At 40.3% G+C, this 16,304-nt stretch overlaps 1 protein-coding gene across 2 annotated transcripts in view; it reads right to left on the reverse strand.

The window, feature by feature from the left end:
* arhgap11a (Rho GTPase activating protein 11A) overlaps positions 1-16,304 on the reverse strand; it is a 28,005-nt gene that overhangs the window by 7,841 nt on the left and 3,860 nt on the right. Inside the window, exons 3-9 of one of the 2 annotated variants that reach the window (XM_067454836.1) lie at positions 16,118-16,214; positions 15,519-15,775; positions 14,759-14,916; positions 12,566-12,709; positions 10,499-10,573; positions 7,291-7,464; positions 3,496-3,625 (exon numbers count right to left, since the gene is read on the reverse strand). In XM_067454836.1, the coding sequence (XP_067310937.1) occupies positions 3,496-3,625; positions 7,291-7,464; positions 10,499-10,573; positions 12,566-12,709; positions 14,759-14,916; positions 15,519-15,775; positions 16,118-16,214 (1,035 nt within the window). The remainder of the gene's footprint in view (positions 1-3,495; positions 3,626-7,290; positions 7,465-10,498; positions 10,574-12,565; positions 12,710-14,758; positions 14,917-15,518; positions 15,776-16,117; positions 16,215-16,304) is intronic. The other variant, XM_067454837.1, reaches the window with a different exon arrangement.

Raw genomic sequence — 16,304 nt, forward strand, 5'->3', positions numbered from 1 at the left:
CAGCATGTATTAATATTCGAGCAATACAATTCTACCTTAATCATTCATGTTAGTTCATAGTGCATAAAAAAGGTTAACAGATAAAACTAACAATGAATAATACTTCTACAGCATTTATTAACCTTACTTAATGTTACAAATAGTGTTGTCACGATACCAAAATTATGACTTCGATACGATACCAGACTAAAATATCGATACTAAATCGATAAAAAAAAAAAAAAAAAAAAAAAAGATAAGATGCTTAATATGACAACAGAACTTGTTATTATTCATTGTTATTTTTTACAAAAAATTCATGTGGCCAACATGTTCCTTAGGGTTGGGCATCGTTTTGATTTGAACAATTATTGATCAATCGATCAATTACTATTAAAATTATCTCACAAATTTTTGCCATCTCAATGTATTTTTTACAATGGGGTAATATAATTGCGTTGCAATAGCTTACACACAGCACAATAAAGCTTGATTTCGAATGGTAAATTGAATTTAAAAAGACGAGTAAACAGTAATAAAATGAGAACAAATAAACAGATTACAAACAATAGCACAAATAAATGCAATAGAATAGAAGATACAAACTAAATAGACTGCTTTATTTTTTCAGGTAGGTCTAACATTCAGATAAGAAACTGAATTTAAAAATGCATAGTAATTACATTTAAAACAACATTGGACAATTTTCTCGGTAAAAAATTCAATAGCGTACAGATGAAACTATTAAAGTTACACAAGTTGATCAGCCAAGAGCAGTGTGATCGTTTGTCTTTTTGTAGGTTGAATAACAAATGACTGCGGTCCCTTTAAGACGCGTGGATCCTAAACACTGTTCCTGTTACTCGTTCTTCCTGAACTGTTTGCGACCGTGTTTACGTTAATACTCTTCCAGATGTGCACTGATCATTCTTTGAGTGTATTTGACCAATAATAAGCTGGAAAAAGAAGCAAATGTTTGCACTTGTATCATGTCAGAGGCGGCTTTATTAGGGTAGGCTGTGTGTGTGTGCGCTTCAGATGTGGAGCACGAAATCTGCGGGGATTAGTAGAATTAATTTATGTGCAATCCCGCGCGAAATTCAGACCGATCACTCACTAACACTAACACACTGTCATGAGGAAAAAGTCCAGCAGAACGCGCGTTCGCCGTGCTCAGAGGTTAACCGGGCTGAGGGAGAATATGCCGGTGTGTGTCAACTCGCTTTCGGTCGGAGAGGAGAGCGCAGCTGATATCCATACTGTAAAAACTGAGAATCGTATCGTTTCAGATATTCCAGTATCGATACATATCGAAATATCGATATTTTTGACAACACTAGTTACAAATAGAATATTATTGTATTATATTAAGTGTTATCATTTCATATAAATCCAAACAGTTCGCTTTTTTAGAACAACGGTTCTCTTATCAAAATAACAACATATGTATTGACGTCTAATGCGTTTATATTTCTGTCGGATGCATGATACAGTTTCTCACATCAAAAAAAATTTCTCAGTTACATCGTTTTAAATGCTTGAGGTAACCGATGCTGCTAATATTAGCGTCCTGTCCGGCCTCGACGACAAAGTACATATACTGCTGTTCTTCCCCTGCTAAAGCATCTAGTCAACAAATCAATCACTTTATAATGATTTGGCAACATGTACTGAAGTGTTCTGTATTCATACCGTTTCTCTGTTGGTGTTTTAAACGCGCATCAGATGTGTCAGCGCTCTGTGCAGCGCGCAGCCTCACGTGTTAATGTAAACAGTGACAGTTTTTTATTTGGCCTCTAGAGGCCACTCTCGCGCTATATAATGCCAGCAGACCCTTCTCAGCCGCTCCTGCAACGGACGCAAACCGGGAAAAACTATCGGTATTGATTTTTGCCGATAACCGATTGTTCCACCAATCAGCTATCTGTGCCGATTAATCAGCAAATCCGATGAATCGGTCGACCTCTATTTTACAGTACCAGTCAAAAGGGAGTCTGTATTTTGAAAGGGTGAACAAACGTCAGCGAGTCCCCTCCCAGGCGGATGACAACGGTGCAGCTGCTAAAATGGATCATGATTATGTGACACACCCACCCGCAGGTAAGGTTTAAAGGTGCACTATGCAGCTTTCGTCCACTGGAGGGCGCCTATGCAAAACAAATGCGTAGTTTGATGACGCAAAGTGTGAGCGCAGCATCTTGGGAGATGTGGTCTTCTCATCACAGCCGGTGGAAAATAGGACTCGGGCAGAAATCACGTTCATGCATGCGGTAATTAACGTTACTGTATCCTAAAGCAGAGCAGGACCGAGTGTTATGGACCTAAACACAGCCGCTGGAGCGATTGTTAAACAAATACCCGCCTCGCGAATAACGGGACTTTTATTATGACGGGACGGGACTCATTCGCCGGGCGCCTGCACAGATCCGCTCTTCCGGTTATGATTTTGAGGTAAAGCAGCTCTGTTTATCATATTAGATACATTTAAGTGTGTTCAAAACGATGTTATGACTTTACTCTGTTTTCACTTGTTCACACTGCTAAGAGTAAAGCGCTCCTGCCAAATAAAAGCCGAAACCGAGGGTAGCGCAGATATGACACGACTGACAGGCGACTCCCTCAAATGCAATGCTGAAACGTCCCTGTCCTTAGTAAAAATAGCAATTTTCTCACAATTTACAAATAGTTGGAAACTTCTGGGATATTGTAGGTACTCAACTGAACGAAATATAGAACACTGGCCTAGTGGTTTTTGGATATTTTACTGCAAAAATACTACATAGTTCACCTTTAAATAACGTCTAAACATTACAGTTGTGTTATAAATATAAAATGTACACATCATTTGCAAGTTTTCTTGTCATATTGACGCTTTTTATTGTTGCAAAACAACATTTTTTAAGAGGTTTAAAATGTGATACATCAGCATCCTCTAATGGTATTTATGGTGTCTGCGAAGTTTGTAGCCTTTGTCCAGTTAATTGGTCTTAGTGGAGGAATTTGCGTCAAAAAAGGCTCAGAGAAAACACTCTGCTGGTATACATTTTGCAGTGTATAAGCGCGAAGCGGAAGAACGCCTACGCGTCAGTGACGTATTTCTGTTTTTTGTGAAAAAGGTCTATTAATACCTGATTAAAGGGATAGTTCACCCAAAAATGAAAAGTGTCATCATTTACTCTCCCTCAAGTTGTTCCAAACCTGCATGAATTTCTTTCTCCTGCTGAACACACAGGAAGATATAAGCAGATTTTGAGCCCCATTGACTACCATAGTATTTTTTTCCCTACTATGGTAGTCAATGGGGCTCAAAATCTGCTTATATACAAATATTCTTCCAAATATCTTCCTGTGTGTTCAGCAGGAGAAAGAAATTCATGCAGGTTTGGAACAACTTGAGGGAGAGTAAATGATGACACTTTTCATTTTTGGGTGAACCATCCCTTTAACACTGTGAAGCTGCTTTGACACAATCGTCATTGTAAAGGTGTTATATAAATAAAGTTGCCTTGACTGTACCTGCTCACACCGCGGTCTCTCAGTCGCCGGCTCTTCCTCCGGGCAGAACTGCTGGAAAAACGAGCGCTCCGGCCCACAGACGCCATTATCCCGCTGTGAGACGAGTCCAGAGTCCCTGCTGCACTGTGTGCTGAGAGAACACGAGCACATGAACACACACATCCTCACGCTACAACACCAGGGGCCTATTGCACAAAACTAGGATAAGGGATTAAGCCGGGATATCTTGGTGATCTTGTCATCTGTATGCAAAATTTTGTACACCGCTGTCATTTAAACATACCCTGAAAGCACACACACACCAAGAATGATAACAATAACTACCCTTAGCGGATAATGTGAGCCAGGATCACCTAGATATCCCGGCTTAATCCCTTATCCTAGTTTTGTGCAATAGGCCCCTGAGGCCGTATTCACAAAACATCTTAAGGCTAAAAGTAGCTCCCAACATGCCGATTTAGGAGAGACTCTTAAAAATAATGGGCGTGTCAGTCCTAAACTTTTAGCACTGCTACTTGGGAGCAGAGATATCACACAACACATTGCGTGAGGATGAGAGCTGTGATATCCCTGCTTCGCCTGTGCTTCCCCATAATATAGTCCCAAATCAATATCTGCCTAAATCGCCTTTATCTGCATCGCTATTTGTACTCATTGGCCCTCATTTATCAAAAGTGCGTACACCAAATTTCCAGCGTACACATTGCGTACACCCAAACCCACGGTGACTTTAAGATTTATCAATATGGACGTTGGCGTACAGCACGCTCCAATCCTACGCCAGCTCAGGAGGTGGTGTACGCACACACACACACACACGCTCCAATCCTCCGCCAGCTCAGGAGGTGGTGTACGCACGTTTGAGTTAGTGTGAAAATGCGCAGAAAAACAATTCCTAACACCACAAAACGCACTGACAAAGATATGCTATATTATGACCCACTGTAAAAAAAAAACTAAAAACAACAACAATATAGTAATTATAAACTTCAGTGTTATTTTTGTGCAATGTAGACTTCATTGTTTAATTTGTGTGACTATAGGCTACCAAAGCATTTGAGGCATGTATTCCTCAAAATTACATTCTTCTTCTTTTAAATAATAATAATAAAATAAATAATAACGGCATTCTTCTTCTAAATAACAATAAGCGTCATTAATAATAAAAAACATAATAATAATAATAATAATAATAAAAAGAATCTTACAAATTGTCATGCAATTATTAATGTGAATGAATGGTAGGCTACTCCACATTAGAGGGCTGCATTGGGATTGAGTCCCGCCGGGTCCCGTGGGACCCAACGCAAATCTCGCGGGAAGCGGGCAGTTTGAATTTTGCTGCGGGCGGGAATGGGCGGCTAAAAAAACACCGCGGGATAGGGAGGTTGCCTAGCGCCATGATGGAGATGTCAATAGATGATGTAGAAAAGAACCTCAAACAAGGTTTACAGCACAAAAGCTATGCAAGGAAAGTCTGACATTTGGAGAACGGGGGGTAATGGTCAGAAATTCGGTGGGAGCGGGATGAAGAAAACAGTCCCGCGCAGGGCTCTACTTCACATCACATCATCGTACACCCCAATACATGTGCCGTGATACGAAATTAAATGCTAATTGTTTCAAAAACATGTTCTGTAAAATAATGCACTGTGATGGTAATTTCTCATCCACACAGCTTTAAACTGCTGGAGTGCGCTTCTCAAACCCCACACCAGAGGTGGTAAAAGTACTCAAAAGTTATACTCGAGTGAAAGTATATATACCTAAATAAAAAAATACTCCAGTAAAAGTAGAAAGTCCTCCATTCAAACATCACTTGAGTAAAAGTACAAAAGTATCAGATTTAAAACATACTCAAGTACCGAAAGTAAAAAGTAAATATTCAAATTAACTGTAAATATCAATAAGCAGATAAAATCTTTTGGGACTGATATGCAATGCTTTAATTGAACAAATGTTAAGATTAGATACTGCAATTAAGAATTTGTTAGATTTGCAATTAATAGGAGACAATGAAGCACCTTAACGCAGTATAGGGGTTAAACTTAAAATAGACATGTTCCATAACATTAGCTCCATAAAACAGATGAGGAGCAAGATACTATTAACTAATTCAAAATTAATTCAAAAGCCATAACCACAATGACATATTACGTAACAATTAGTTAATAGTCATGTGCCTCAACAAAAAAGTTATGATATAATTTTGCCAATTGTTATGATTAATGATTAATTAAACAGACAACTGAGAGCCGGAATGCATGGCTTTGAATACATGAATTTACATTATTAGTTAATGTAATATGTTATTAGGGAATTAATGATGTCATTTAATTAATAGCAATTCATATATTACTTAATCTATTAATCATAGAGAATGTTCATTAGTTGCTGATGCAGTAATCATTAATAAATGGTTTAGTTCTTCATTAGTAATACATTAACTCATGGTTTTCTGTGCTTTAGTTAGGCATGAATTATAATAGTGCACCTGTATTGTAAAATGTTACCGATGTTTTCATAGTAAATAGTGTGCCGCAAAATAAAAAAGTTGGGGAAACACTGAGCTAAAGTTAGTGTGGCAAACCTGACTTGTCAGCTTTTCCAAGTCTATACCCGACTGGATCATCCATGACCGACCACACCGGTTTGGAAATCAAGTGTATAAATACTCAATACTTGGAGCGGGCATGGGGAAATGTATTGGAGTAAAAAGTAAACTTTGCCTTTAATATTGTAGTGGAGTAAGAGTAAAAGTAGATGCAAATAAAATATACTCAAGTAAAGTACAGATCCCCGAAAAAAATACTTAAGTAAAGTATCAAAGTATTTTTACTTGAGTACTTACCACCCCTGCCCCACACTAACAGTAGCTGCTCGTAATTTGGGTCCAGATTTTGTTTTTTTTGAGCGCCTTTAATCCCACTCTTTAAACTCCCAAATAAAACAATTTCGCTTTTTTCCACTTCCCTGGTGATGGGCGCGTCTCAATCATCTCACTAGTTCAGTAGTCAGAGCACTGATCAGGGAGTCAGCCCATTGACTTATGTCCTAATCAGTGCCCTGACTAGTGGACTAGTGAGATGATTGAGACGCGCCCGAACTCCACGTCGGAGAAGTTTCGCTTCTTTGCCGTCTTCCGTGTGTCCATGGGGTAAAATGAGGGCGTGGGGGAGGCAGAGACTTTAATATATAGGGGTGTGTTATTCTAATGACGTTTTCAGCCGCGGCGATTATCAAGGGCAGGTATTGCGTACGCCTGGATTGCAGAGGTGCGCACAGCTTCATAAATCAGGCGGTGAGAGGAGTGTAAGCATAATCTTACACTAACATATACGCCAGTTTCTATGCAAGATTGATAAATAAGGGGCCAATGTGAATACTCAGGCCACAAGTAGTAATTAGGTGGTAAAAATAAAAGATAAATTATCTTTTTTTTTTTTAAATCACTTTTACTCGGGACATGCTAGCTGGCAACATAGGATTCCATTCATTATGCTAAACTAATCTAGCGGCAACCCTGCCAAACTAAAACAATGCACTGAGACAAAAATGTATTTCCCCACATATCTAAATGTAGGAGAGAAGTTGAATAAGCCCTATTTCTAAAAACGGCGGAGTGTTCCTTTAAAACTTCTCTCTATTCCTTAGTAAAAGTTGCTCTTAGCAGATTTGAGAATAGGTTTTAAGAGAAAACTCGTAACTAAGAACTTTTACTGCCATTTAGGGGAATTCTTAGTGCTGAGATGAAATGTTTTGTGAAACGGCCCCTGATCCTAATCCCAGGCTCACCTGATCCCGGTGTGGATGATCCCCCAAACAGAGCGCTCGGGAACAGCTCCAGGCCGAGGTTCTTCTTGATGGACCGGCGCTTTTTGCTGGAGAAGCCGTGAGTATGAGCCGACTCGTGGGGCAGTTTGCGCTTGGAGTTTGGAGTCATGATGACAGGAGTGGCCATGGAGAAAACTAAAGGAAATAAGGAGTTTCACATTAGTCTTCCGTATGTACTCAGGCTATAGATCCAATACAGGGTAATGAGAGAGCCAAAAGAGCCAGAATAGCCGCATTTCCTCCGCAGGAACTTTCCCCAGGAACTAGGGGTGGCACTCGGCATTTCGCCCCCAGGGTCTAAATAAAGTGCCAGGTAAAGATTTCCCTGTTAAAACGGCCCTGCTTGCGTGGTAGTACTTTTTAAAGTTCAGGAACTTTCGGGGGGTGGGACTTGGCCGATAAACATGCTCATTGGTTGAGCTCACGTAGCCTTTTATTTCAATCTAAAAGTCTGTTTTGCGTGCAGAAAATGTCATTTGCTATTCAAATCAAAAATGGAGTTTAAAAAATACGACCAATAGACCGACGACGAGGTTCAGGCTTTATTAAGTTTATTTGCGGATGACGAAATCCACTGTGGGAACCTGAAAGACTCAAGCACACAGTCCTGAACCACCGGACTAATCTTCGCCGTACATTAGACCGCGAAGAAAATGCAGACTGCAACAAGTCTGAAAAAATAAAATAAAAAGTTCCTGGGACAAATTGTACCGGGTAATATCGGTTGGAAACGGGGCTAGATTCAATTCAAGGAAATTAGAGCCAAGTGTCAGAAAAGCAGCGTTTCCACCGCGGGACACTCAACACAATCGTGCTCGTTATTCTGTAGCTCCGCCCACACGACACGCCTCCATCCACTTGTTTTTTTTCCGGAAAGACTTGGTACAGCATATCTTTATTTTATAAATATAATTAAAAAATAAAATAAAATTCCGAGATATGAAGGATGCAATACTACTCAAGATTGACTGAAATTGAGTCTTTCACCCCTTCTTTAAATACTCACACGCAGTCCTACGTCACCGGACTAATCTTCACAGTACTTTAGAACGCGATGGAAACACAGACTTCTACAGGTCTGGGGGGAAAAAAAGTTCCTGGGACAAATTGTTCCGGGTAATTTCGGTGGAAACGGGGCTAAATGAGAAACAAAGCTTAGCGTAAGCGAAAGCGAAAGAGTAGAGCAGAACTCATTTAAAATGTAAATCCTGTCGTTAATTTCTCATGTCAAACCCGTCAGACCTTCTTCAGACACAGATGAAGATATTAATAATGAACTCCGACTCTAAAAAAACACAAATAACCACTTATTCAATCAATCTCGTGTGAGACGCTGTTGGCGCAGTAAATAAAGTGCAGCTCTTCCCAGTTCTACACCAGAACGCCAGCTCCCCATTGACTGATGATGGTCATGTGACGCATTAGGGGTGGGCGATATCTCGATATTTAAAATATATCGAGATATTTTTTCAGCTCGATATGGATTTGGACATATCGTATATATCGATATATTGTTTATATTTAATTCTGATTCCGCCACTTTGCTTGTTTGCCTTCTCTGTGTTGTGCTCGCGGAGCCTCGCGCGCCTCCCGCTATTGCTTTGTTCCCCCTCCCCTCGCATGTCTCATTGAACACGGCTGCTTCCACAACCAGGTGAGGATCAGTTATCATGTTGACAAGCGCGCACGTTGTTCAGGACTCAGTTTAGAGACCATGTTTTCCTTCTAACACAACTGCTTGCTAAAATTCATAAAGAAATATTAATTTTCATCATAGTTCAAATCGCACGTTTCACCCACAGTCAGGTGATTGACACTAGGCTACTGGTGCGAGAAGCGGTCGCAATCATGCCAGTTTATGATTTGTGTCTAACTGATCGCATAGTTTTCGGTTAAAATGTCAAAATGGTCGCATATCATTTAAAAACATTTAAAAAGTATTGCAATATCATTACTATTATTATTTTGTCAGCTTTATCACGGGATTATGATGAATAGGTCTATTCATGTTTTAACCAAGAGGGAAAAACGCGACATCCCGGGTGTCCTGAGACACAGTGCTCTTCTGTCAGTTGTACTGTATCATATAGCCTACCTTCTGACATTCATATTTCGTTCTGTAACTGGAAAAGAAGTGAAATTCAGCTCATGTGTAGCCTACATGATCTGTATGATGAGTTTGAATTTTGTCAAACTCATGACAAACATCACTGTTTGAATTTTGATACAAATTTAACAGGAAATGGTGTTATGACAAAATCTGTTTATTTATATCTCAGTCATGCCCCCATCTTTCTGCAAAATGCTTACTGTTTACTTTAACTGTAAAAAAGGGAGTCTTTGATTCATCTTTTGAAAGCATGAAATAAATGAAAAGAAGGTAATATTATTTATTTTCTTTTACAGTTAAATTATTATTATTTATGTAATCAGGGAGTTTTTTTTTTAAATGTCGCAAAAGCACTTGACTACCTCTTTGTACTTCAATTTAAAAAAAAAAAAAAGTTTTTGTGGTATTTGGCATATTTGTTTTTGCTGTAGTTTTTAGGGGGTTATTTTTCCTGTAAAGATATCGAGATATATATCGTATATCGAGATATAGCAAAATATATCGAGATATATTTTTTGCTCCATATCGCCCAGCCCTATGACGCATATGTGTGATGATGACGACGCAGGAGCTTGACCAACAGCGTTAGAGACGGACACACGAGAAGAGATTGATGAATAAAGTGGTTATTTGTGTGTTTTGTGCACTAAAGTATTCTCATCTCTTCATCACATTAAGGCTGAACCACTGGAGTCACACGGGCTGTTTTAACCACGTCTTTACTTCCTTTCTGAAAGTCTTCATCGCTGTCTATGCAGGGGTCATCAGGAGTATCTTTATCTGTGTCTGTAGATGAACGAAGGTCTTTGACATGAGGAATTAATGACGTGTGTGAACTGACCCTTTAAACAAAAGTAGAGGCAGCATATATTCTCATAAGTGCTGAAAGACACACACATCGTGCTGTATATCATCCATGCCGTGTCACATTAAAAACAGAGCTATTTGTGAAAGTGGGCACACAAAGCCATCTCAAGCGCAGAAACGCGTGCTCAAGACATGCATGATGTGAAGCGGCTCAGGTGCAGTGATGCGGCTCACGGCGAGATCTGTACCCACCTGCTCCTTCAGACTGAGGGGTGTTTGTTGGGGTTCTACTAGTTTTAAACCTATTCAGAGCTCCATTAACCACATCTGGAATACAAAACACACCCACTCAACTAAACAACTGATCTTATGCCTTTCAACTAGGGGTGTGCGATAATGACATATCACGTGCAGAAATGCTTATAATAATAGGTTATACTATTTTACGCTGTCATTGTTACACTGTAATTAGGGGTGTACCGATTCATCTACTACATCGATGTATCAATTTATATTCCTATGATCCAACTACATCGATCTGTGCTCGGCAAGTTAGCCTTCCGGACGACATATATCGATCTAATATAGTTTTAAAAGGTAATCAAATCGATTGTATCGATAATAGGAAACAACGCATTTGATTTAAGCATGTCAGGCTTTATATGGATGTTTTTTCTTAGCACTTTTAATGTTAAAGGCGTTAAACGTTACTCAGTCTGCCTATATGTGACGTCAGCCACGTGCGCCAGCAGCACAAAGATAACTAAACCTAGAGCGGATGACAGAGGAGAAGCCAACGAGCGAGAAATGATCAGGCCAGCATTACGGTCGAGTGTGAGAAAACACTTTGGCTTTAGTAAAGATGGAGATGTTCTAAAGGAGTCGCTCGCTGTTTGTAGTAGCATCAGGTTCAGCCACTGCTCATTCAGTCTGAAGAGATGTCGGTGGCACTTTATTTGTGATATTAATATTATAATATATTTATTTTGAAAAACAAGCAGAAGTAGCAGTAGTAGTATGTTGGTTGCACTTATTGTACTTTTATTGAAAATGAGAGCAGAAAAGGTTAACTTCCTGTTAATTCAACCTAAACTGTTGGTTGCACTTTATTAAATAAAATGTGAACACATTTGCCATTAATTGTTTACTTGTTTGTTTATATCCATAATTAATTGATATCTGATTCCCTTAAAATAAACAACAGGAATCTAGGAAACTTCACCTGCACGTATTTCAGTCACACTGATTTCAATTTTTGGCTAAAAAGTTACTGAATCGATTTCAATTCACTGAATCGTTTCGGATCGCATCGTTCTAAATTTACCAATATCGTCCTTGAATCGTATCGACAACCTCAAATCGTGATACGAATCAAAGTTGAAATGAATCGTTACAATGTTTTAAACAAGAAACATTGATATTTGAAATTATTTTTAAAACTTAAAGATACTTTATATATGAAATTAAAACCGCCAGTAGGTAGCAGCGAGTCACTGTTAATGATTGAGTCGTTGAGATTCAACCGATTCATTTTAACGACCGATTTATTCAGAAACGAAGTATTTGACTGTCTTAATGAGGAAGTCATTGAATCATTCATTCAACAGATTCATTCAAACAGCTGATTCATTCAGGAATGAAGCATTTGACCGTCTTAATGAGGGAGTCATTGAATCATTCAATCAACCGATTCAATCAGTAAGTAAACACCATGTGTTGCTCAGACACTCCTGTGGCTATTTCAAACTAGTTTCATTTGCGAAATGGATGAAGGCAAGTGTCTAAAACACATGTCAGTTAATATTAACTACTTGTTTATTTAACTGTTATAGAATCAATATCACATTTGTAATTGTGCTAATATTTGAAGAAAAATGACTGATATTGATTAACTATATTAAATTATATAAATATAAGACATACAGAGGTATTTTTGCTATTTATCTTGATGTTTGAGGGCATTATAAATGGATTTTAATAGAGTAAATGACGCAGTGAAACTAGTCTAACCACATACATACATACAGGAACGAAGCATTTGACCGTCTTAATGAGGGAATCATTGACCCATTCATTTAACCGATTCAATCAAACGACTGATTCATTTAGGAACAAAGCATTTGACCCTCTTAATGAGAGAGTCATTGAATCATTCATTCAACCAAATGTGTTTTTATGGGATATACTCTCGATAATCTCAAATCGCACACCCCTACTACAAATCATTATTAGCCATATCTACTTCCCTTCAAACCAGTCATGTGATGCAACGAGCAATCCCCTGGGAGGGCACAATATGACTTTAGACACGGTTTTTACCTCCTAAACTGCGTCTGTTGCTCTTCTTCAGGTCTGAGTGAGCGTTACTGTCCTCTAGAGACACAGAAGCTGGAGAAAACACCACACCAGCATCACAACCCAACATGGCAGGAACCTTCTCCATCAGGAACTGAGGAACCACACCTGTGAACAACAGCATCAGGTGGCCTCACATCCAATGCTCTTCACCATAATAACTGACTGAACACATTAAATGCAGCAAAGCTTCAATTCCATTGCATTTTCATCATGTTATAAACAGGCTAAACTTGACTTGGTGAGTTTATGAAAAGCTACCAATCTATTTGTCATTAGTAAAATAACAATAAATAGAATATTTTCAAATAATTTGCATTTACCTTCATGTCAAATCAGAGATTCCTAAACCTTTTTTTGACCCAACCCCTATGTACTAAAAAAAAGCACAAGTGTTTTATTAAAGGAATAGTTCACCCAAAAATAAAAATTAGCCCACGATACCGCTGCCCGCCGAAAGGGAGCTATTTTAGTCTATAAAGTTTTAAATTAATATTTTTCGTACAAATGCATCGCTTTAGAAGGCCTTTATTAAAGGGGGCGTGAAACACTCAGTTTCTGTCACTCTCATGTCAGTCTTGAGTACCTATAGAGTAGTATTGCATCCTTCATATCTCCGAAAAGTCTTTAGTTTTATTATATTTATAAAAGAAATATAGGCTGTACCGAGTCTTTCCGGAAAAAAACGAGTGCCTGGAGGCGTATCGAGTGGGCGGAGCTAAAGAATGACGAGCGCGAACAAAGCGGTGACGTCCTCAAGCGTGGAGAAGCCCATGGCTATCTCAGCTAATACAGATAATGATCAACAATCAAATCTGAGGCTGAAATAAATTAAACAGGAGAAACAGCAGCAGCAGGACGTCCGTCTCTGTGGTATGGACTGTATTTAGTGGCCTGTCAACATTTGTGTGTGTTTACTCGCAGTTTATGAGGACACGATTCGGTTTCTGGACTATTGTATGCGACTAAACCTTAGCAGTAGCAAGCAAAACGGTTTTGCACGTCAGACTAGTGTAACGTTATACAGAGAACAGCAATGGAGTCCGTTAGCGCATTTGAATGACGAAGCACGCGATCGTGTCGTTTACTGATGTTTACTCACGCAACGATAGCCGACAGCACAGACATCTGAAGCAGTTTAACTCACCGGCTGCTTCCAAAGCAGGACCGAACCTTTATCGCTGGGACCGCTCCGTCAGAAACACACTTCTTTGGTATGATTTGGTGAAGTCCTGTGACAGCAGTGGCGTGTAAATCCACTTTGCGACGCGACTGAAGCGATGTTGTGAAGCTTCCCGTCATTTCTGCGTTCAAATCGGTTCAAATGCAGCGCTGCCTTCCCAGAATGCTGTGCTGAAGCGCTGAAGTCGCTCGACGTCACCCATAGGAATAAAGTGGAGCGCGGCGCGACAGACGTGTTCACGGACGACTGGATCTGCAGCTGAGTGTGTATGGGCGTGCGTTTCCTCTCTCGCTCTAGTCACGCACGCGCACCCTATCGGGAGAAGAGCCCGTACGGCCCATACAAGGACCTTCCGCTCTATTAACGTCAAGCCGACCCATACTCGACAAAAACTCTCAGAAACTTGTGAGAAACCGGAAGACACAGAACACAGAAATACTCCATCAAACGTCCAACATTAGTTTTTGAAACTTTGTCTATGTTTAGGATGGGAATCCAAGTCTTTAACAGTGGAAAGCTCAGTGTGCAGGAAACAGCATTTCACCGCCCCTTTAACCCCGGAGTCGTGTGCATTTATGACGGCTGGATGCACTTTGATGACGGCTGGATGCACTTTGATGACGGATGGATGCACTTTGATGACGGATGGATGCACTTTGATGACGGCTGGATGCACTTTGATGACGGATGGATGCACTTTGATGACGGATGGATAGATGCACTTTTATGATGGATAGATGCAGTGGCGTGCAAAAGAGGGGAGGGCTTGAGCTCCTCCCCCTTTGAAAGTGAAAGTGCCATTTTCGATCACACCTCAGTGCCCCAGCGAACGCGATTTTCACCCCGACCCGAGCGCGATCTCTTCTGAGCGGGAATGCCCAAACCCCCTAGAACGCGAGTTTTAGTAAATCATGGGATCATTTGCAATTTTGGGTGAACGATCCCTTTAATGTGAAGTGAAGGCGCACACATACCCAGCTGTTGAGCGTTGTCGATGAGACACTGCACCGCCGCCGCCTGATGCTTGAGCCTCTTCTCGGTGCTGCTGCTCATCTTCTCATCGCCACAGTGAAAGAGATTCGGTGCAAAGATCACTGACAGATTCCTGCTGTCCATCTTATTCTCAGAGCATCTGAAATGAATGAGCAATACACACACACAGAATGAACAATACACACACTAAAGACAAACACAAAGCGCTTTCCTGTAGCTCAACCAGCAGAGCGTGGCACTAGCAACACCAAGGTCATGGGTTCGATTCCCAGGGAAGGCAAGAATTGACAATAATGTAAAATGTGTACCATAAAATACAATGTAAGTCGCTTTGGATAAAAGTGTCTACCAAATGCTTAAATGTAAATGTAACAAAGCAGCCTCTAAACCATTTCTGAAAAGAAAGGAATTTATCAATTAGCATAAGAGATGTGTGTCGCCTTTGGCTTGCCTTGCTCAGTTGGGGACACTAACATTATGATCCAAGTTATTAAACTAAATATACAAATATAATTAATGAATTAGGTCTTATTTAATTCTATAAACTATAATACTGATCTGCCTACATTGTCTCTCTCTGATAAATTAAAATAAGCTGATAACATCACTGTTTACTCCAGAACGACTGTACAGCCAAATCTAATTCTGCTGCAGTATTGTCCTGTTTAACACTGAAGCTGCTTCGGCATTATAAAAGCGCTTTATAGATAAAGCTGATTGATTGGTTGAGAAGCGCCGCACCGCTGAGAGACGGTCTTGAGGAAGCTGAAGAAGTAGCGCAGTGTGTTTAAGTTCCTGTCGGGCAGCACGCAGGACAGCAGGGCTGTGGCCGAGCTACGGTCCTCCTCCGTGGGCAGCTCCTGGGCCTTCAGGAAAGCACTGTGGAGGTCAGAGGTCAGAACCGGCTCCGGAAGCTCCCTGAAGAACTGCTTCAGAAGCCCAGCGGTGTCCAATGGGAGAGCAGAGTGAAGTCCGTCCTCACCCTGGTCCAGTTTGGCCTGCAGGGGCACAGCAAAACATCCACTGGTAAATACTCATCCGTCAGAGTGTCTGAAGAGCAGAGGACTCACACAGCCCCTAAACCTACCCATCACACACACACACACACACACACACACACACACACACACACACACACACACACACCCTAAACCTACTCATCACAGGAAACATTCTGCATTTTTACTTTCTCATAAAAACTCCTCCTGTGTGATTTATAAGCCTTTTGTAAAGTGGGGCCATGGGTAATGTCCTCATATTTCACCCTCTCCTACCATGGCATTATACACATTTGTGTCCTGATATTTCACAAAGACAAGCACACACACACACACACTCACCCTGAGGCTCTTGACCCGCACAACAGAGCCGGATTTTCTGAACAGGCCCTCGGTGTCCAAATGCTCCATGAGGCTCGTACACGCGTCGACTATAAAGCTGAGAGACAACGAGACGCATCAACTCTACATACGCTTTTATTAATATGAGTAGAAAATAAAAATATAGTGAAACAGGGCAAATAGATAA

This window comes from Pseudorasbora parva, chromosome 10 (assembly GCF_024679245.1).
Source record: "Pseudorasbora parva isolate DD20220531a chromosome 10, ASM2467924v1, whole genome shotgun sequence".
Classification (NCBI taxonomy): domain Eukaryota; kingdom Metazoa; phylum Chordata; class Actinopteri; order Cypriniformes; family Gobionidae; genus Pseudorasbora; species Pseudorasbora parva.